This window comes from Suncus etruscus, chromosome 10, assembly GCF_024139225.1.
Source record: "Suncus etruscus isolate mSunEtr1 chromosome 10, mSunEtr1.pri.cur, whole genome shotgun sequence".
Classification (NCBI taxonomy): Eukaryota; Metazoa; Chordata; class Mammalia; order Eulipotyphla; family Soricidae; genus Suncus; species Suncus etruscus.
This window is the reverse complement of record NC_064857.1, coordinates 9,153,936-9,175,023: the sequence shown is the minus strand read 5'-3', so window position 1 is coordinate 9,175,023 and position 21,088 is coordinate 9,153,936. Positions and strand designations below refer to the sequence as shown.

Here is a 21,088-nt window from a genome sequence, read left to right as displayed (position 1 = left end):
GAAGATAAAATAGCAGTGGCTAGAAGAGTATTCCTGAAATAAGCAATACTTGCTCCCCCCACCCTCTTTATCCTTCAACTCCCCACCTCACTTCCCAACCACCCATCCCCACACTCTGGAAAGACCCTGGAAGCAATAGAAAACTTAATATGTAACTGGAGTATGTCTCTATGTTAACAGAGGTAGATTCCCAGGAGACCGCTGAGAAAAAGTTTTTTTAAACTTTGATTTATTGGTTTATTAATTGGTTTTTGGGCCACACACAGCGACCCTCATGGGTTGCTCCTGGCTCTGCACTCAGGAATCGCCCCGGCAGGCTGGGAGAACATATGGGATGCCAAAATCAAACTGGGTCCCTTCCAGCTGGATCGCATGCAAGGCAAATGTCCCACTGCCATGCTATCTGAGAATATCATTTTTCTTAAAAGGGAGCGGAAATTCAGATAAAAGTTGTGAATTTCTGGAATTGAAGTAGAAAGGTATTTGTAAGAAACAAAGGAAAACCCAGGGGCCAGAGCGATAGCGCAGTGGTAAGGCATTTGCCTTGCACTTGGCTTACCCAGGAAGGACCTGGGTTCAATCCCTGGTGTCATACAGTCCTCCAAGCCAGGAGTGATTTCTGAGCACATAGCCAGGAGTAAACCATGAGCATCACCGGATGTGGCCAAAACAAAAAACAAAAAAGAAGATACAGTAGCTTGAATACAGTGAGCAAAGAAAAAATAATGTAGAAGTAATATTGAAGAAGTAAGGAGAAACTGGTTGGTTTTATAAAAATGTTAAGTACTTCTTCGAAAAGTATGATGAGAAGCCATTAAAATGTGTCTTACTGGAAAATGATACCATCTAATTTAAGTTTAGGAGAAATGAATCTGTTGCTATGTGGAAAGTCAGTTAAAGAAGAGCAAAAGTGAAAGAAAATAGAGCAGCTAGAAGATTCTTTTTTCTAATTAAGATAATCCTGGAAATAGAAAACTAGGATAGAATTAAAAATTATTTCAGAGATAAATGGAATGAATGGAGTAAATTTGGCATAGAAGAAAAATCTTCATCACTTTGGCCTTAGATCAGAAACATGCCACATAATCAATGGAGTTTAAAAAAAGTTAAATGTTCGCATTTCAGAAGATTCCATTGAGAAAAATTGAAGATAAGCCACAGAAGAGTCATCTCTATTCTAAGAAAAGAAGTGTAAGATGTAGTTCATCCAGAACTACATCCAGTGGTCATTAGCGTTAAAAAAGGTTGCTAAAATAATGGACCCACATTTCAGCACCATAGGGTATATTTCTCCTTTATTCCACTGTCCTTATTTTTGTTTGGTTTTAGTTGAGACCACTCCTCATGGTACTTAGGGCTTACTCCTGGCTCTGCGCTCAAGTCTCTCCTGATGGTTTGCTTCTCAGGTGACTAGATGGTTCTGGGAATCAAACATGGCTGCATGTAGTCAAGCACCTTACAGGCTGTACTATCTCTTTGTATTGTCTTCCCCTTCACCTGTCTCTGCCATTTTTAAATAGTAATTTTTTTCTTGATTGCCGTTCAAGTCCATCTGAAGATCATGCTAGGTCAATATTAACTGCTCTGTAAAATTCCTTTTTTTACCTTCGCAGTGTGCTGACTATTTGAAAGGAAATTTGCAGATCACTGCAGTTCTCCCTCCATATTCTACTGCCTTATCTATCTCTCTACTATCTCTCTCTCTCTCTCTTTTCTCTCTCTCCTTGAAAATTCTATTTTTATTTCTAATTTTGAAGAGTCCTAAGGCTTTAGGGCTCTCATCTTTTGTAGACAAGTTTTGCTCTTTGATCCTAAGTGAGGGGGACCATTTGCATCCCAATATCACGCACCCAAAGACAAATGTGGGAGGAACATTTTCAGCTCTGTCTATCAGTCACTCTCCTCAGGCTCATCTATCTCATTTATTCAATTTGGAGAAAAACTGGCTGTGCTTCTGTGGTCTCTTCTGTGCTTTCTTCTTCTTTTAGATGTCAGCCTGTCTAAAGGACCCACACATTTTCAGGTCCCTCATGTGGAAACAGGGTAAGACCTATGGCTGTTAACTGCATAAATATATAGCCATCCCATCTCTCCCCTGCGTGCTTCTGTCTGGGGCAGACATTTCTCTGTGTGTATCTCTCTCTCTCTCTTGCATTCTCTCTCTCTCTCTTGCATTCTCTCTCTCTCACGCTTTCTCTCTTTTCTCTATCAGTATTTATGTTTTACATCTTAATAATTAGATGTAATCTGAACCCAAATTATTTTTTTTTATTTAGAATGCTTAATAGAACTTGAACCAGTTTTAAGAACATTTGAAGAAATAACTTTTCTTGAAGCTGTTATTCAACTAAAGAAAACAAAGGTAAAATGTTAAACCAAATGCTAGGAATTAAAACTTAAAATGTTTTATATATACATATATAATAAACATGATATTGATATAGTTTAATTTAGTTCTTATCTGTATACTTTTCATGGTACAGCCTGTATACTGTGTACTGCACTGGAACATGAGACTTTACCAGAGACTGTAAAATTATTTCCTTATTCATCAGAAAGTTTTCCGTTTAATGTCCATGACTATTTTGGATTTCTAGAGTTCATGTATATCAACTGTAAAATCTTAACTAGTAGTTAGGTTTCTAAATCCAGTTTCTTTGAATGTACAGTTGTTTCCCTTTAATGTATGCATGGTATTGGTGTACTACATGGGTTGTTCTGAAATTCATGTTGTATTTACCTACAGAATTTTTATGATTGAAACCATAGTGTTTGATCTTCTTTCCCTCACCTTCTCATTGTACCAAAGCAACAGCTGGTATAAATTACCTAGGATGGTATCGTATTTACTAACTCTTAATAGATTAGATCAGTTGAAAGAAATTTAGAATTTTCTTACATTATCAAAAGCAGCACAGTCCTTTGGGAACATAGTTTTGCACTTGATGTTTTTCATTAAGCTGTATTTGAAATAGTAGTAAAGTCATTTTTTATTAGCCACCCACTCCCCCAAAATTTCCAGGATTCACACTGCTCAAGTTCTACACTAATTCTCTCAAGATCCCTCACTTGATTTGATGTGGCCAGTTAAAAATATTTTTCCCAAGCCAGAGCGATAGCACAGCAGGAGGGTGTTTGCCTTGTACACGGCTGACTTAGGACAGACCTGGGTCGATCCCTGGCATCCCATATGGTCCCCTGAGCCTGCCAGGAGTGATTTTTGAGCAGATAGGTAGGAGTAACCCCTGCAAGATGTGGCCCCCAAAACAAAAATAATAACAATAATATTTTCCCCTAATAATCGCCTCTCAGTGATTCTCCCTCCCCGTTTTTTGACTAGTGTACAAATAAATGGAATAAAATTGGTTTTGAAGTAGGGTATTGCATGGACCACAGCTGTCAAAAATGGACCCGAATTGCTTGTTTAAATTATTTAGCACATAAATCTAAGAGAATTCCTACAAATCTTACACTTCAGCCAATAACTGCTCAGGAGTATAAGTCTTGGGAATTAATCCCTAGCTAATCTTTATGTTTGAATCTAAAATGGTTTTAGATAGTAAGAAAAAAAATTATTTTTACAAACTATCTAAATGTTTTGAAGGTGATTATTTTACTTTAAAAAATGTGAATTTGGGTCTTTGTGAGGTATCTGTAGTTCCATTCTTATATTTCTCTTTTTGGAGTGAACTTGGCTGCGTACCGATTTTTTCATGTAAAGCCATTTAAAAAATAATTTGATTTTCTGGTCTGGAGTTTTTCTACCTAGAAATGCGGTGGGAAACTATGATAAGGGTGATAGCCATCAGACATCCCTTGTCGTAGGCCAGAGACAGACCCCATCTATTGAACAGTGGCACAAACAGATTATTTCGATAGAATGGATGCCACAGAATCTTTTTTTTTTTTTTTTTTGGTTTTTGGGCCACACCCGTTTGACGCTCAGGGGTTACTCCTGGCTATGCGCTCAGAAATCACCCCTGGCTTGGGGTGACCATATGGGACGCCGGGGGATCGAACCGCGGTCCTTCCTTGGCTAGCGCTTGCAAGGCAGACACCTTACCTCCAGCGCCACCTACCCGACCACAGAATCTTAATATTGAATGTGCCTACTTTCCTGTTCCTTTAATATAATATTTTTATATTTTTGAATATGAAGGTTTGAAGACAATCTGAGTGATTGTATAACTACAGATAATTTATGTTTTCTAGTCTTTAATGATTCCTCGCTAGCCATTAAAACTATAGCCTTACTGATAGGTTTTGAGACCAATCTGTCCCAAGTTGTGACAGCCTATTTTCAAAAGGTTACATGGTCTCAGTCTCTGTAGGGGCAATAGAATCAACACTGTAATCCTATTTCAATACACAAATCTTGAACATATTCCAACAAGAAAGTTCATCCACTAACTGGATAAAGTGAAAGTTCTTTGAATGCTCCATATCATTACTGTTATCAAGGAGTATTTGTGCTTTTATATAGTCACTGTTCAGTTCTAGTAATTCCTCTGAGACTTTGCAGAGAAAAATACAATTGTTACTCTGCAAGTTAGACACTTAAGACACTGTCCCAGTCTTCTCCCTTAAGCAGTCATAATCAAGGAGGATGTTAGACAATGTCTCTTTTTTATTAAATGAGGTATGAAACATTTTAACTATCATAGAAATAATAATACCATACATTGAACTAGTACATTAAATTTTGAAATTAGATAGAATGCCACACTATGTAATTGGATATCTCCACAAAATATTATATAAAATTTGATCCCATTTTCTCCACAATAAGTGATTTGTTTATAAGCATATGTAGGAATAACTAGTAGGCCCACCTTTCCCACCAGTAAAAATGTCAGATTGTTACTAACCCTATTCAGCTGAGAGCCCCGCAGAATCTGAATGTGAGCAGAGAAATTCAAATCTCTTTTTTATTATGATTTTTTTCTTATCAATCAAAAATTCTACATTTGATTTTTACCTGTTTTCCCTTTATTTTATCAATCTTTTCTACAAAATCACAACTCTTTTTATACATCCATTTTTCCTTAGTTTTTAAGATATAACAAATGGTAGGTAAGGAAAGGGATATACAGAGCAGTTCAGAGTCAAGAAAAAGAATAATGTGGGGCTGGAGCGATGGCACAAGCAGTAAGGCATTAGCCTTGCACGTACTAGCCTGGGACGGACCAGGGTTCCATTCCCCAGCATCCCATATGGTCAGTCCCCCAAGCCAGGAGCGATTTCCGAGCGCATAGCCAGTAGCCACTGAACGTCACTGGGTGTGGCTCAAAAACAAAAAAGAAAAAAAGAAAGTGGTTCAATTGCCATATACCCTAGTTCACAAAAAATAATTAAAACAAAAGAGAAAATATAGTCAAAACATGGGCCACATTCAAATAATAACCACTAAAAGTCATAGACTAACAGAACTAATCTGTCTTTGTCTCTGTACAAAGTAAATCTTGCACAAAGGGAAGGAAATCTCTATGTGGGAAGCAAGTGTTTCATTTCACATGATTTAGCTTTATCACAAGGCTATTCATTTACCATGAGGATTAAGAAAGGAAATATGAAACAGCTTCTTAGTACAAGATTCCAAGGAGCTAATGGTCCTTTTAGTATTGGTATATAATTGGCCTTAAGACATTATTACAGGGGCCGGGTAGGTGGCGCTGGAGGTAAGGTGTCTGCCTTGCAAGCGCTAGCCAAGGAAGGACCGCGGTTCGATCCCCCGGCGTCCCATATGGTCCCCCCAAGCCAGGGGCGATTTCTGAGCACATAGCCAGGAGTAACCCCTGAGCATCAAACGGGTGTGGCCCAAAAACCAAAAAAAAAAAAAGACATTATTACATCATAATACTGTGAAGGGCTGGGTTTGTTGGGGTTTTGGGGGGTTTTTTTGGGGGGGGTTTGTTTTGATTTTTGGGTCACACCCAGTGTGACACCAGGGGATCAAACCGGGTTCCATCCTGGGTCAGTCACGTGCAAGGCAAATGCCCTGCCGCTGTGCCATTGCTCTAGTCCTAGTGTGTGTTTTAAATATAAACTTTATTCAGTTGTATTTTTTTCTTGTGACAACTTGTATTATCTGCTTTATTAAAAGTTTCAAATATTACTACACCATACCCAGTTCCAAGCTCCTCACTTATTTCCTTATCCCCAATCTTCCATCTCCCAAGTGGTAAATTCAGTTACATTGACATAGTCTTTGAATTTTTTTCAACAGCCACATGAAAATATTTAATGGATGTTTTATTAGATTTCTGTGTTGTGTATGCTACTTTAAGGTATATTACACTAGTTTGAAGTAAAATAAATAGGTAAGAATATTTTACTCCTACGTGAAGGTTTTTTCCTTCTAAATTTCTTTGTCAGTGTATGAATAATAAAGTCTAGATATAAAACATACCATTTATAAAGGTCTATAAAACAGTAACATTGAGTTAGATTATGGAAGAAAGTAAGTTTGTTTTTAAACCCTTTAGTAAGTCCTGAAGCTAGCACAGTCAGGTGCCATCCCTAGCACCACTTGCCCCTAGAGAACTATAGGGTAAGCTCTGTTGGCCCCTAGCATCAAAGATGTCTCCGGGTGTCCCTTGCAAAACACATAGGGCTTGAGCAGCACAGCATCCTCGAGCCTTTATATTCAACCCCTAACCCAGTTGACCCCAAATAACTAGTGAGGCCCCTGGGCTTCCAGAATACCACTTTGGAAACAAAAAGAAAGTATTCAGTAGTTGCAGAAAATAATTTAAACATGGCTTTCAGAGTCATCAGTAAATTGCTTAATGTTTTTAATTTAAAAGCAATGTTTATGCACTTAAATAGTTTATGTAATATTTATCATCTATTGAATGCTTGCTACCTAATTTTATGTTGCAAGACCTTTTTATATGTTTAATGTCTCATACTCCTTACAAAAGCATTCATAATGTATTTTTCCCCTTTGGATTACAAGTCAGTAAACTTAGAAGTAAAGGCATATTCCCAAAAATCAAATATATTAGCATGGGATCATAAACCAGTTATGATTGGTGACTCATAACCACCATCATTCCATTTGGGCACGAGCTTCCTTTTCCTACTTCAAGCCTCTGTTCTTTACCTATAACCTCTAGAAGGACTCCTCCCATTTTTTGCATGTTTGATTTTTTGCCCCATTTTATTTGTTTTCATTCCTTCAAACAGAACCACATAATTTGAACTATCTTGTTCCGCCTCACAAATTGAGGGGGAAATAATGGAGGGTACCAAGACCAGACAGTCCTATGAACATTAAGTAGAAATAAAAAAAGATCAGACTTAAACACCAAATGCAAAGCCAACAACAACAGAATCAACATCCAATCTACAACATGCTAAAACACAGGGGACCACTTAACTAGCAACCTGGGGTAAAGAAGAGGGGGCTATGGGATGCGTGCTAGGAACAGGGGTGGAGGGAGGACAACATTGGTGGCGGGAATGCTCCTGATTCAATGTCACTATGTACCTAGAAAGTACCTATGTACTGTGAAAGATTTGTAATCCACTTTGGTCAAAATAAAATTTTTTTTAAAAAAATTAAATTTGTAGTAGTATTAAGTACACTGCATGAAGAATAGCAATTGCTTAGTAAGTATAGAAACACATATACACACAAATTGAAGGTTTTGAGAAGCCTATGTTGTATCACGTTTTTGTTTGTTTTTGGGTCACGCCCAGTGGTACTTAGGGGTTACTCCTGGCTCTGTACTCAGAAATCACTCCTGAGAGGCTTGGGGGACCATTTGGGGTGCCAGGAATCAAACCCAGGTCTGTGTGCAAGGCAAATGCCCTACCATTGTGCTATCTCTCCAGCCCTATATTGTATCAATTTGTTGACTTTAACATCTAGAAGACAATCTTACATATAGTTATTATTCCTATGTTTTAAGTACAAAGGCTTGAAAGGATGAATAAGTTGCTTGTATCATCAGTTAATCTGAAGCAGCACTCATCTGTTATCTCTGATTTTCTTATTGTACCTTCCTCTACCCTTAAGTTATAGATGTTATACTCTCCTGATATAGTTTTCTTCTGTTAATTTCATAAGCATATAATGTTAAATAGAATGTCCTTTATTCACATAACTTCCTAACTACTTCCATATATATAAAGACATTTTTTGTGTTCATTTCAGTTGCAGAGTATTTCAAGTTCTATTTATTCATGTGACAAGAAAATGGAATCATCTGTAAATCATCATCCACAGGAGGTGAAAAAAATTGTTGATAAACTCAGTTATCAGTACCTAAGGAATTATTTAACGTATCTACTTGTTTTTTAGGTGGAAAATTAAAACCCTAGAAATTTTTAAGAATCTGTTAGTCAATCTCTAGCTTGAAATCCCAGTTTCCTTATTCACAATTAATTGTCTCATCAAATCATTATTCTTTCTTTGTCCTTTACAGCCATTGTTCTATATGTAAATGTTGTTACATTCCTATATAATACATATTGATTTACAGTTCTGTTATCTGTTTGCTTCTTACTTTTTGATTTTTAGGCCTCATACCAGCATGTGGTAATACGACAGTAGTACATATTGACTTATAGTTCTGTTGTTTTAATTTTTACTTTTTGGTTTTTATGCCACACACTAGTGGTGCTCAGAGCCTTATGCTCAGGAAAAACCCTAGGGTTACTTAAAGAAAGGGCATATGGGACCAGAGTGATATCGCAGCAGTAGGGCATTTGCCTTGCACGTGGCTGATCCTGGACAGACTTTCTTTCGATCCCCATCGTCACATATGGTCCCGCAAGCCAGGAGCGATTTCTGAGAACATAGCCAAGAGTCACCCCTGAGCGTCACCAGGTGTGGCCTAAAAGGAAAAAAAAAAATGAGAGAGAGAGAGGGCAGAGGGCAGAGGGCATATGTGGTGCTGGGGATTAAAAACGACTAGCCACATGCAAAGCCAGCACCTTACATCCTGTTCTATCCCTCCGACTCCAAAAAGAAAGATTAATTGTTTTAGTACTCATTTCACAAAAACTGTTTATTTTAATGCTATATAATATATATTTCACAGATTCAGAAATATAATTTTAAAAATTTAAATAAACCTGAAAATACAGCTACAGCATTTTGGGGTCATTTTTATATGCATTGTATTGTTAGATCTTTGATTTCATAGATAATCGTTTTTTTTTTTTTTTTTTTTTTTTTTTGGTTTTTGGTTTTTGGGCCACACCCGTTTGACGCTCAGGGGTTACTCCTGGCTATGTGCTCAGAAATCGCCCCTGGCTTGGGTGGACCATATGGGACGCCGGGGGATCGAACCGAGGTCCTTCCTTGGCTAGCGCTTGCAAGGCAGACACCTTACCTCCAGCGCCACCTACCCGGCCCCAGATAATCGTTTTAAATATATATTAAAAATAAAGAATTGAAGAACCAAAGAATGTAGATACCTTATTGAATATTATTCATGGCAAAGATAGCAGTTCAACCAAGGTCTGTATTATTTTCTCCAGAGGTTTTTTGTAACAACCTTAGACATTGTGAACAATAGTTGCTACAAATCAGTAAGTAATCAGTGTTACAGGTTTGGAATGTCTCATCACTAAATGTAACCTCTGAGAGAATATAAAAATTATTAGAAAGTAATGACAGCTTTATATGTTTAATGATCCCATCCCCTCTCAGTTTATTAAGAAACTAAATTGTTAGTTGCTTTCTCTATCTATGCTTCTTTGATATCTTTATTATTCAGTAGCTTTAATTCTTGGTATATAATAAGTTGAAATCAGTAACTTGAGAAATTAATATTACTATTAAATTTGAAGTAAATTTAAGTAAAATAAAATTATTTTTATTAACCTAGAATGGTTTATTCCCTTTTTATTTCAGGAGTCATGCGGATCCTCTCAGGTCCATGACACTAATGGTTCTTCTGAAACCTCAAGAACCCTGTCAACTCTGAGATATGATGATTTTCTATCTAGTATGTACATTTTAGAATTAGTATTACTTTAAACTTTTCTATCTTTCATGATTATATTATTTGCAAGTGATCATTGTATTGTATAGAATGTCTTCCATTTGCATTTATAACTCAATTTGGGTTTAGGGGGGTGTAAGGGCATATCCAGTGGTGCTTAGGGCTTATTCCTGACTATGCATTCAGGATTTACTCCTAACAGTCTCAGGGGAACCATATTGGGTCTGAACATGGATCAACCGCATACAAGACAAATGCCCTACCTGCAATATATTTCTCCAGTCCCATATTACTCATATTAGTAACAATCTAAATATGAACAAAAGTGAGATTTTCAACAAATCCATTCAGGCACGAAGGGAGGGCACTGTATAAAAATGCAAAAATAAATATGGAAAAAAATGTTTCTAAGATTATAAGGAAGAAAAGGAAATGTTTTTTAAGTAATGTTTGTTAATTCTAATGGTTGGTTTTCAGTAGACATGTTTTGCTTCCTTGCTTTGCTTCTTTATAAGATCAGCTGCTATGTGTCTTTCTCCTTATGACTTTTTTAACTCGATGAGTGACAGTTCCATCATACAAAAGACAAAACTTCCTAATTTCCTATAACTGCGTAGTAGTTCACCTCGTCTTTATCTGCTCATCTGTCACTGACCATTAGAGTTGCCTCCAGATCCTTGGCTTCAGTAGTGATGCCGTGATTATAGGTGTACTTAGATGAAGTCCAATTGCTGGATCATTTTGTAGTTCTAGTTTTACACTTTTTTTTTTCTTTATTTTGGGTTGGGGTTTTGGGCCACACCTCAGGATACTCAATGGCTACTCCTGGCTATGCATTCAGGAATTACTCCTGGTAGTGTTCAGGAACCATATGGGATTCTGGGTATGATCAGTTGGGAAGCAAGCACTGTACTGCTGTACTCTTCTCTCTGCAGCCACTCTATTTTTAATTTTTAGAGAACTGTCCATGCTGTGTTATATAGAGACTAAACACATTTTGACAGTTTTATGTACAATAAATGATAGCTCCCTTTTAATCATGTCCTTGCCAGCACTATTTGTTTACAAGCCTTTTAATATTCTCACAGATGAGAAATGACATCTAATCATAATTTTTATTTTAATTTTCTTGATAAACAATGATGAATACTTTTCTCATATGCTCACTCACCATCTGCATGACTGACTGCTTTGAGGAAGTGTCTGTTCAGCTCTTTCCATTTTTCTAATTTTGCTTTTGGTTCCGGGGCCATCCTTGGTGATGTTTGTTGCTTACTCTTCGCTCTGCACTCAGGGGTCATCTTGGCAGGGTTCATGGACCATATGGGATCTGGAAATAAAACCTGGGACTGCCTTCTCTGGCCACAAAGATAAATTATTTTGTTTGATTTTTGGTTTTCTTCTCCCCATTTTCAATGTGTGTGCTTTTTTTCTACTGCTATTACTGAGTTTTTTTAGTGCTTTATATACATGGGAGATTAGATCTGGTATACAACTATTTTCGATTAATATTTTAGCTATAGTTTCTTTCAAACAGTATACATGTTTTAATATGATATTATTTTGTCTTTGTCTTCCTTACCAAGAGTTGGATCACCGAGTATACCACAGAGGGAGTTATATAGAGTGCTTTTTTCATTTTCACTATAGTGTATTTTATGCACTCAGGTTTAACATCTTAGTTTTTAATGTTTTTTTTTTTTTTTTTTTTTTTTTTGGTTTTTGGTTTTTGGGTTCCACCCGGCATTGCTCAGGGATTACTCCTGGCTTTATGCTCAGAAATCGCTCCTGGCAGGCTCGGGGGACCATATGGGATGCCGGGATTTGAACCGATGACCTTCTGCATGAAAGGCAGACACCTTACCCTCCATGCTATCTCTCCGGCTCCTTAGTTTTTAATGTTTTTATTTACTTAAACTTTCTCCATGGTGTGAGTTAAGTCCCAGTTGTCATTTTTATATGTGACCACCCCATATTCCCAGCACCACTTATTATTTCCTTATTCTATGTCATGTTCTTAGCAACTTTGTCATAAATTAACTGACTTTATCTGTGAAGATTTATCTCTGGGCTATCAATTCTATTAGACATAATGTTTATTTTTATCCCAATGTTGAACTGCTTTAATTATAAATTTTAATTTAAACTTATAGTGTAATATAAATTAGGGGAATGACTATTTCCCATCTTTTTTTCTCAGGTTTGAATTGACTATTTGGGGGGAGTTTGTGGTTCCATACAAACTTTAATGTATTTTTTCCGTATCATTGAAAGATGTTATTGGAATTTTGATGGGATTGCATTGAATCTTATATAGCTTAGGATAATATGATCATTTTAGCCATGCTAATTTTTCAAATCTATGAACATTATACCTCTATTTTCTTGTGCCCTTATCTATTTATTTTAGAGTATCTTATTTTAAGTTAATATGTCTTTTACCTCCTTAGTCAGATTGATCCCTAAGTACTTGATTTTTGTGGGTTTGTTTTTTTTATCATCTATTTATTCTTTGAATGTTATTTACTATAAGTTACTATTTTATATAGTTTTTCGATGGAATTTTTCAGTCTATGAAGATAATCATGAAAATGTATGACCCCAAAATAGTAATAGTTAACGTCTCACAATTCGAATCGTTTTCTTTTTTTATCTTAATGCTTTAGCTAAGATTCCCAATATTATGTTGAATAATAATATTAATTGTAGAGGTGCTAAAGATCACACGCAGAAGTGCTCAAGGGCTATTCCTGTCACTATGATCTCTTGGTGTAATATATGGGAAACCAAATGTGATTAGGGATCTAAACCAGAAAATTGGTTACAAGTACATTAGCCTCTGTACTATCTTCCTAACCCCTGGATATTGTTTTATACCTAATCTGTGGTAAAAAAAAAAAAAAGTTTTGGGGCCAGAGCAGTACCACAGTGGGTAGGGCATTTTTGCATTGTATGTGCTCAACCCCCACTTTTTATGATCTCCTGAGACTGCAAGGAGTGATTCCTGAGGACAGAGCCAAGAATTAATTAACCCTGTGCACAGTTGGGTGTGGCCCAAAACCAAATATTTTTTACCATTGAGTTTAAGTTTGGGTTTGTTGTACATAGGTTTTACAAAGTTGAGATAGGACCTGTCTATCCTCATTTTTTTTTTTTGCGAGTTCTTATTGCAAGTTAACATTTAAATTTTGTTGAAGACTTTCTTTCCATCTATTGATTAGATCCTATCATTTTTCATTTTTTTGATGACATCACATTAACAGATTTGGGAGGTAGGAGATATATGGCTTAGCAGTAAAAAACATAGGAATAAATCCTTGGGTTCTATTCATTGCACCCACATGTGAAAAACTACATTTGTCACATTGTATATGTTAAACCATTCTTTTATCCCCCTTGGTCACTTTCTGGTATTGTTGATTTCTTTTCACTAGGGTTTTGTATCTACATTCATCAGGGATATTGATAAAGAATTTCTTTTACTGTGTTGTCTCTGCCTTTAAAATTTTTTAGGGTAATGTTGGTTTTCTATAAACTATTTGGGAAATTCCTTTCTTTCTTTCTTTCTTTCTTTCTTTCTTCCTTCCTTCCTTCCTTCCTTCCTTCCTTCCTGCCTTCCTTCCTTCCTTACTTTCTTTCTTTCTTTCTTTCTTTCTTTCTTTCTTTCTTTCTTTCTTTCTTTCTTTCTTTCTTTCTTTCTTTCTTTCTTTCTTTCTTTCTTTCTTTCTTTCTTTCTTTCTTTCTTTCTTTCTTTCTTTCTTTCTTTCTTTCTTTCTTTCTTTTTTTAAGTTGAATAGAATGGAAAGTTCAGCCAAGTGGACCTATTCTTTTCTGGTTTTTCCTGGCTAAATTTTGGAAAGTTGTATGTCTCTAAAGGGTTAATTTATTTCTTCTAGGTTCTCCTACTTCCTAGCCATAGCAGACTCTAATTTTTCTTATTTGTCACAGTCATTTTTTTACTTTGATTTCTGATTTTATTATTTAGGATTTTCTCTTTTTCTGTTAGTGTAGCTAGGAAAGAGTACTATGGGCTAGTGGTATTTGGTAAGGCCTGAGCACACCAGGGCTACAACTAAATGTACAAATGTTCAGCAGTATGTCTGAACATGTGTACTATGTCAACAGTGATGACTGCTGTTGTTACTCAGGCACCTGTAGATAAGGCACCTGTGTTGAGGAATCAGGCTTACAGAGAAAAGTGGTCTCAATAATAGATTGGGGTACAGCAAAAATTGCGGTGATTCTTTTTGTTATATTTTATTCTACTTTTACTCAAAAGTATTTTCTTCACTTTATCCATCAGATATAGTTTGGTAGACATTACTTTTTTTTTTGTATAGGTATAAATAAATGTCAGCCCCGTCACTCCTTAAATTGAAAATGGCCAGAGCATACTATCAAGGTGCTCCTTGTTCAAAGGGAGGTCAAACATGGCCTTTCTGGGCTGGTGAAATCTGCTACTGGTTTAGGCCCTTTGAATATTTTGTCCAGTATAGTCTCTTGCCTACCAATCAGGTGTTATAAGAGTAGAATTTTAATGTTGGAATGCCATTTTTTCTTGCATGACTCCCTCTTTACCCAGGACAAAGTCCCATGAGTATCGGCCACTTTAAAACTCTTCGGGATGGGGCTGGAGAGATAGCACAGCTGTAGGGTGTTTGCCTTGCATGTGGCAGACCCAGTTCAGTTCCCAGCATCCCATATGGTCCCCTGAGCCTGCCAGGAACGATTTCTGAGCTCAGAACCAGAAGTAACTAACCCCTGAGCCCCTCTGTGTGTGACCCAAAAACCAAAAAAAAAAAAACAAAAACACAACTCTTTGGGAGGGGCCAGGGGCAAGAGCAATAGCACAGCAGGTAGGGCTCTTGCCTTACATGCAACTGACCTGGGTTTAATACCTGACAACCATAAGCATGCCAGGAATGAAGAGCCATAAATAGCCCCAGAACAGCACTGGTTATAATAGAAAAAAAAAATCCTATTCAAGCTCTTTGTTTCTACTTTTCCCTGCCCCCTCCCAAAGTAGGTTTTAATTCTTGTTTGCCATACCTTATTGTTCCACATGGGGTTCCTCTCTTTGGGATGAATTTTGGCTGAGTTCTCTAATGCCCATTTCATACTATGTTTACTTTTTAATATCTTAATATATATTTAATATTTTTTAATATAGTAGGTTTTGCAAAGATGAGAGTGCTATAATTCCCCACCCTATTGACCATTTTAGCCCTGCCTTCCATCCTGAGGGCATAAAATGCAGAAGAAGAAATACAAGAAAATATGGCTGGAGAAATAGGTCACAGGTTAAGCCTCCTGGCTTGCATCTATCTGCTCCACAGTGTAGCTTGCTGCTCCACGGCACCACAGTTTTTGGGTGTGTCAGCAACACAGCATCCTTTGACTCTTGCATGGAACTGCTGACCCCCACTTGGGTATTTGTGGAAGCAAGCTCAGCCCCTCTGAGCACAGCTTGGGAGTACTCCAAAGAGATTTTAATTAAGATTATAAATTTAGAGCAACTATGTAAATTTATTTTAAAAAAAAACTTAAAATACTTTTTCTTTATTTATTTTGGTTTCTGTTTCACACCTGGTGCTGCTCAAGGCTCTTTTCTGTCTCTGTGCTCAGGAACCACACCTGTTGATGTCCAAGGGACCATATGATATACTGGGGATTAAATCCAAATTGTCCTGATGCAAGGCAAGCTCATACCTACTGTGCAAAATCACTCAGTCAAAAGCTTAAAATAAATTTAGTTTTGTTTTGGGGCCACACCCAGCCGTTCTCAGAGCTTACTTCTCACTCTGAGCTCAGGGGCCACTCCTGACAGGGAGGACTGTATGGTGCGTTGGGAATTGAACCCTGATCAGCTGCATTCAAGGCATGTGCCCTACCCTCTCTCGATACTCTCTCTGACTCCAAAATAAATTTGAAAAATTAAACACAGAAATTAACATGAGTTTTTCCAAAGACGTAATTTATTTGAAAAATTAAGACAAGAATAATGTCCTCTGTGGTTCATGTGTTAATATTTTAGTTAATTGAAGTATCTAAAGAATTCTCTATCCCTGATCAAGATGTTTCTTTTTACAGGAAAAACACAAGACAATTCTGTGCAGCAACACTGTTCAGGGAATCACAGCTGGGATGGAAATGTTTCTGCAATTCAAAAGGCAACATTCTGCGATCATAAGACCTCGCTGTGTTCCTTAGCACTAGCAAATCCTCTCCTCCTTGAAGGAACATCAGGTAAATATTGAGTGTACGATACTTTGTAAGTCAGGTCATTTTCCTCACAAATATATATGTTCAGTAGATTGGCAGTAAGTTGTACTTGTTTTTATTTCCTCAATATGAATGCATATCTTCTACATTAGGAAATCTAGCTCTTCCCAAAAGATATTAGCACAAAAATGTAGTAATATGCCTGTATGGTGGTCCTTTGGAGGAACAAAGTGATGTTACTTAAGATAGTACTATAGGTAGAGATATTTTTGTTTATTTTACATAAATAATTATGTCCCTTTATATTTTTTTAAATATACAATAGTTATTTCTGTACCATCGTTTTGTAGCTTATGAAAAAATACAATGCTCTTCTTGGAGGGAGGGAAGGTAGGAGGGAGGTATGGAGGGAGGGAAGGAGAGGAAAAGAAAAAGAAGCCAAGTATCTGAATATTTTCTAAAAATGAACAGCATTCCCCAAATACCTTATGTTAGGAAAAATTCTGTTTTATGCCTTAACATTTTCTTTTTCATGTAATTTAACTGATAAACTATATCGTCTGTTGCCTTTCAATGGTCTTACCCTACTGTTTTTATACAGAGCGATTACAGTCTGGGATAGCACAGCAGTGGATCCAGGGTAAAAGAGAAGACATTGTCAGCCAGATGACCGAAGCCTGCCTGAACCAGTCGCTAGATGCCCTTCTGGCCAGGGACTTGATCATGAAGGAGGACTATGAACTTATTAGCACTAAGCCTACAAGGACCTCAAAAGTCAGACAGTTACTGGATATCACTGACATCCAAGGCGAAGAATTCGCCAAAGTCATAGTACAAAAATTAAAAGATAACAAGCAACTGGGTCTTCTGCCCTACCCGGAAATACTTACAGTTTCTCAGTCACCATCTTTAAGTTTATTTCAGAATAAAAGTTTCTAGGTAACTCATTCAAGGAAAGAAAACCCATCTGAAAAAGTATATTTTGTATATATATATATATATATATGTGTATTACCTTCACATTTTTTATGAAACCCATTTTAGTATTAGAGGCTTTTATGAAGTTTCTTTTGGAAAATTATCTTCTCTTTCCAGGACAACACAGTATTTTTACTTACTATAGGTAGAAAGTTTTCATTTTTCATTTTGTTTAATATTTTGTCTCTTTGATTAATTGAAACTATTTTTAAATAATATATTATTCTTGTATATAACAATATCAAGAGATCTTCTAATAGATGCCACTGTCATCTGCATTGTTGTGTATTATTTATTACTTGTCTAGTCCATAGCTTGGCTTATGAAATATGCATTCTTAATAAGGGTATATTTATGAAATAGTATGAAATATGTCCTTCACTTGATAAGAAATAGAACATTTCTCCCCTACAGTCCATGGTTCTAATCTACATGTTATTGAAATTTAAGTCTGTACTCAGATCATATTATCAAAATCTTTAAAAAATATTTCAGTGGTAAAACAGTTTAAAGTATGTCAAGAAAAAATTCACCTTTTAACATTAGTTCTTGCCCCCATGTCTAACCTCAGTCATTCCCATTACAATTACTAGCACTTTCTTCCTGTAAATACTTAAAATATACATATTTGAGAAAGTCTTGATATTTTGCCATTATGACACAATATACGTTTTTTTTGCATTACATGTGTATAGTATGTATTTTTGCATATACATATGTATAGTCTAGATTATTTTAGGTATAAATTACTTTTTGTAACAAGCTTCCATAAGACTAATAGCATCTTTCATTTTAAGAACTACAATGAGATTATACAAAAAACAATTAGGGTCACAGACATGTTTTTTAATGTCTGCTTACTACATTTGTCTTTAGCATATAGTCTCAGAAACTGAAGTTCGTTTTGGATATCTTGCTTTATTTTGCTTCCCGTTTTACTTCCCAAAATAATTTAGTATTTTGAATTTTGAAACAATCAAATCACTCAGTAGATTGGAATCTACAGTTCAGCTCTTTAGAAGAGACAAAACTTGTCTCAAGACAGAGTCTAGGAGGGAATAAAAGAGTGAAACTAACATGCTGAAGCTTCTACTGAAGAAAGGGCCATAACTATGGAAGTGAAGCAGTAAAGTGGTAGTATCGAGGAGGGGCAGTTGGCTTTTTCTTTCCTGCTTTGTCATTTACCATCTGTCCACTCTTGCCCCACTCAGATACTCAATTTCCCTTTTTAGTTAGTTTTGGTTTAAGTTTTGAGGCCACACCTGGCAGTGCTCAGGGTTTACTCTTGGCTCTCTTGACACCAGAATGTAGGAAGAAATAGGAAAGAAAGATGAAAAGTAGCAGGGGCAGGGGTCAAGGGCTTTGGGTCCTTCAGTAGTGTAGACAATTACTATAGCTCTATATTCAAATGCTGAGTAAATGTTAAAGCAGGGAACTCAAAGAACAAGCAAACTTAAAAGGTGCCTGTTTGGGCCAGAGAGATAACATAGTATCTTGTGTTACAAGGCACATACAGCCTTGTATGCTGCTGACAGTTTGATCCCCAGCTTTCCTAAGCCTGCCAGGAGTGATATCTGAGCACAGAGCCAGGAGTAACCACTAAGCGCCCTAGGTGTGGCCAAAATCAAACAAAAAAGTAAAATAAAATAAAAGGTAGAGAAGAGATTACAGCAGGTAAGGCTTTTTGCTGGGCATTCAGCTGACCTCCACACACACCCCCATTCAATTGCTGGATCCCTTTTGGTCCCCAGATGGCCAATCTGGGGAGTGATCACTGAATGCAGAGCCAAAAGTAAACCCTGAGCACCCCTGGGTGTGGCTCCAAAACAAAACAAAATGTGCCAAAGCAACAGGCTTGAGGGTAGGGTGGGGGTGTGAAACCTGAAGACAATTTTTTTTTTAATTTTTGCCGTTTCGGGGCATTCAATTGGAGAAATTATGTAGGCACTGGTATAGTTACCCTCCCCACCAAACTTGCTAGCTGTTGCTGCTAGAAAGAGCTGTCTAAGGAATTCCGGCTTTTGCACTTCTCAAGCCACTGTCTAGTCACTCCCTTCCCTACTTACTCTGATACATGTATGAGCCACTCCCCTGAAATTTCTCTTGCCAAAAGTGACAACTCATCTCTGAGTTTCTAAACCAGGGGAAGCTTTCCAGCCTCCCAGCTGACGTGTGGATCATATGCCCTGAACATTTTTAGTGGCTCTCTTTTTTTGTGACATTGCACAATTTTGCTCGGCTCTTTGCCAAGTATCTAGAGATGATTCTGCGTCAAAATTTAGTCTGGGCTGGAGCTAGAGCGATAGAATAGTGGGTAGGGCACTTGCCTTGCATGCAGGCAACCTGGGTTCAATCCCCGACACCACATAATGTGCCCCATGCACTGCTGGAGTGAGTCCTGAGTCAGGAGCATTGGTGGGTGTGACCATAAAACAAAAATCAATAAACAAATGAAATTTAAAAATTCAGTCTGAACTGAATCTCTTCCTCCATGCCCTTTCTCTGATGCACCTCATTCAACTCCATGTCTCACAATTGCCAAAGGTACCCGAAACTTCACCTTCTCCTGAGCTCCAGATTCACTTCCCACCTGACCCACCCACTAGACTATTCTACAGGAAACTCCACATTCCATACATGATCTTCTCATTCTACAACACACTACAATACACACCCTGAACTTGCTTTCCTCCTTGTATGCCCTACCTCAGCAAATATTCTTCTTTCCCCAAACGTGACAGTGCTTTTATATCAGTTGCACTAGCCTCCAGAACAAGATCACTTTAAAAGTATGGTAATAGCTCAAACATTCATCAGGTATGTGAGAAGATCTGTTCAAGGTAATCTTTGACTGAAAAACTCTCCTGAGGCTTCCTATTGCCTTTCCCCAAAATACAGTTCTCCATGATCTGAATCTGCTGACCTCACATCACATCATACATCTTCTTGGAGTTCCTCTGGGATCCACCATCATCCTTTCTCCCCTTCAACAAATAGCATTTTACCTAACGGAATTTTTGTTGTCTTCTTACTCGTCACACCTCAGCTTGAATCTCAGTTCCTCAGAGAGGCCTTCCTTGCTTGAGCATCGGATCGAAGGCAAAGGCCACAGTTACTCTCCGATGCCATTCATGTATCCCTTTTATACCCATATTTATGCCACAATTATTAGCTTTGATTATTTATTGGCTCTCTTTGTACCCAGTGAAATAAATGTCGAGAGACCAGTGAAATCCATTTAGTCTTACTCATTTGACTTCTGAATGCTTGCAGTGCCTTGCATTTCATAGTAGTTTGAAAACATGTTTATTAATTGTTGAATGAGTAATTGATTGCTTTCATTCCCAATAGATTTTTTACACTAGGAATAGAATTATTACGGAGTATAAGCTGCTATTTAGTCATCTTAAAACCTTCCTGTTGTTTTACCAAGCCTTTCAAATTCTGGCTTCTGCTTTCCTCTAGCTTCCCTTCCTCATCACCCCAAATCAGATTCTTACTCAACTCTAACCAAACTGTTAGCATTTCCCATAGAGTCAAGCTGCTTTTAGAACTCAGTTTCTGCTGGTTCCTTTTCCTTTAATTAGCCAAGACCTTTCGCATTACTCATTAATGTAGACACAATTGAAAGTCCCACCTCTGACATCTGCCAACCCAGTTTTTCCTGACCCCCAGGTAGAGGTCTCTCCCACAAGCTTTCAAACTTGTCTTTACCCAGGATGAACAATAGCCAACAGAGATATTCAGATCTCAATCTGGAGATGTAAATAATACCTTACAGGAGACCCCTCAATAAAGGAGGAGGGAATTGTGTGTCTGATTAAATTGAGAGCCTTGAGATCAAAAAATGATGATGCAGTTTAAAGAAGACTTTAAACTTAGTTACAAGTCACCTCTTTTATCTTTTCTTTTTCTTTCATTCTTACCTC

At 37.2% G+C, this 21,088-nt stretch overlaps 1 protein-coding gene across 1 annotated transcript in view; it reads left to right on the top strand.

Annotated features, from left to right (window-relative positions):
• Window positions 1–17,175, top strand: part of RIPK2 (receptor interacting serine/threonine kinase 2) — a 38,289-nt gene extending 21,114 nt beyond the window's left edge. The window contains exons 7-11 of the mRNA XM_049782417.1: window positions 2,277–2,362; window positions 8,162–8,236; window positions 9,869–9,962; window positions 16,050–16,205; window positions 16,783–17,175. Coding sequence (XP_049638374.1) covers window positions 2,277–2,362; window positions 8,162–8,236; window positions 9,869–9,962; window positions 16,050–16,205; window positions 16,783–17,120 — 749 coding nt within the window. The 3' untranslated portion in view covers window positions 17,121–17,175. The remainder of the gene's footprint in view (window positions 1–2,276; window positions 2,363–8,161; window positions 8,237–9,868; window positions 9,963–16,049; window positions 16,206–16,782) is intronic.
• The last annotated feature ends 3,913 nt before the right edge of the window (window positions 17,176–21,088 follow it).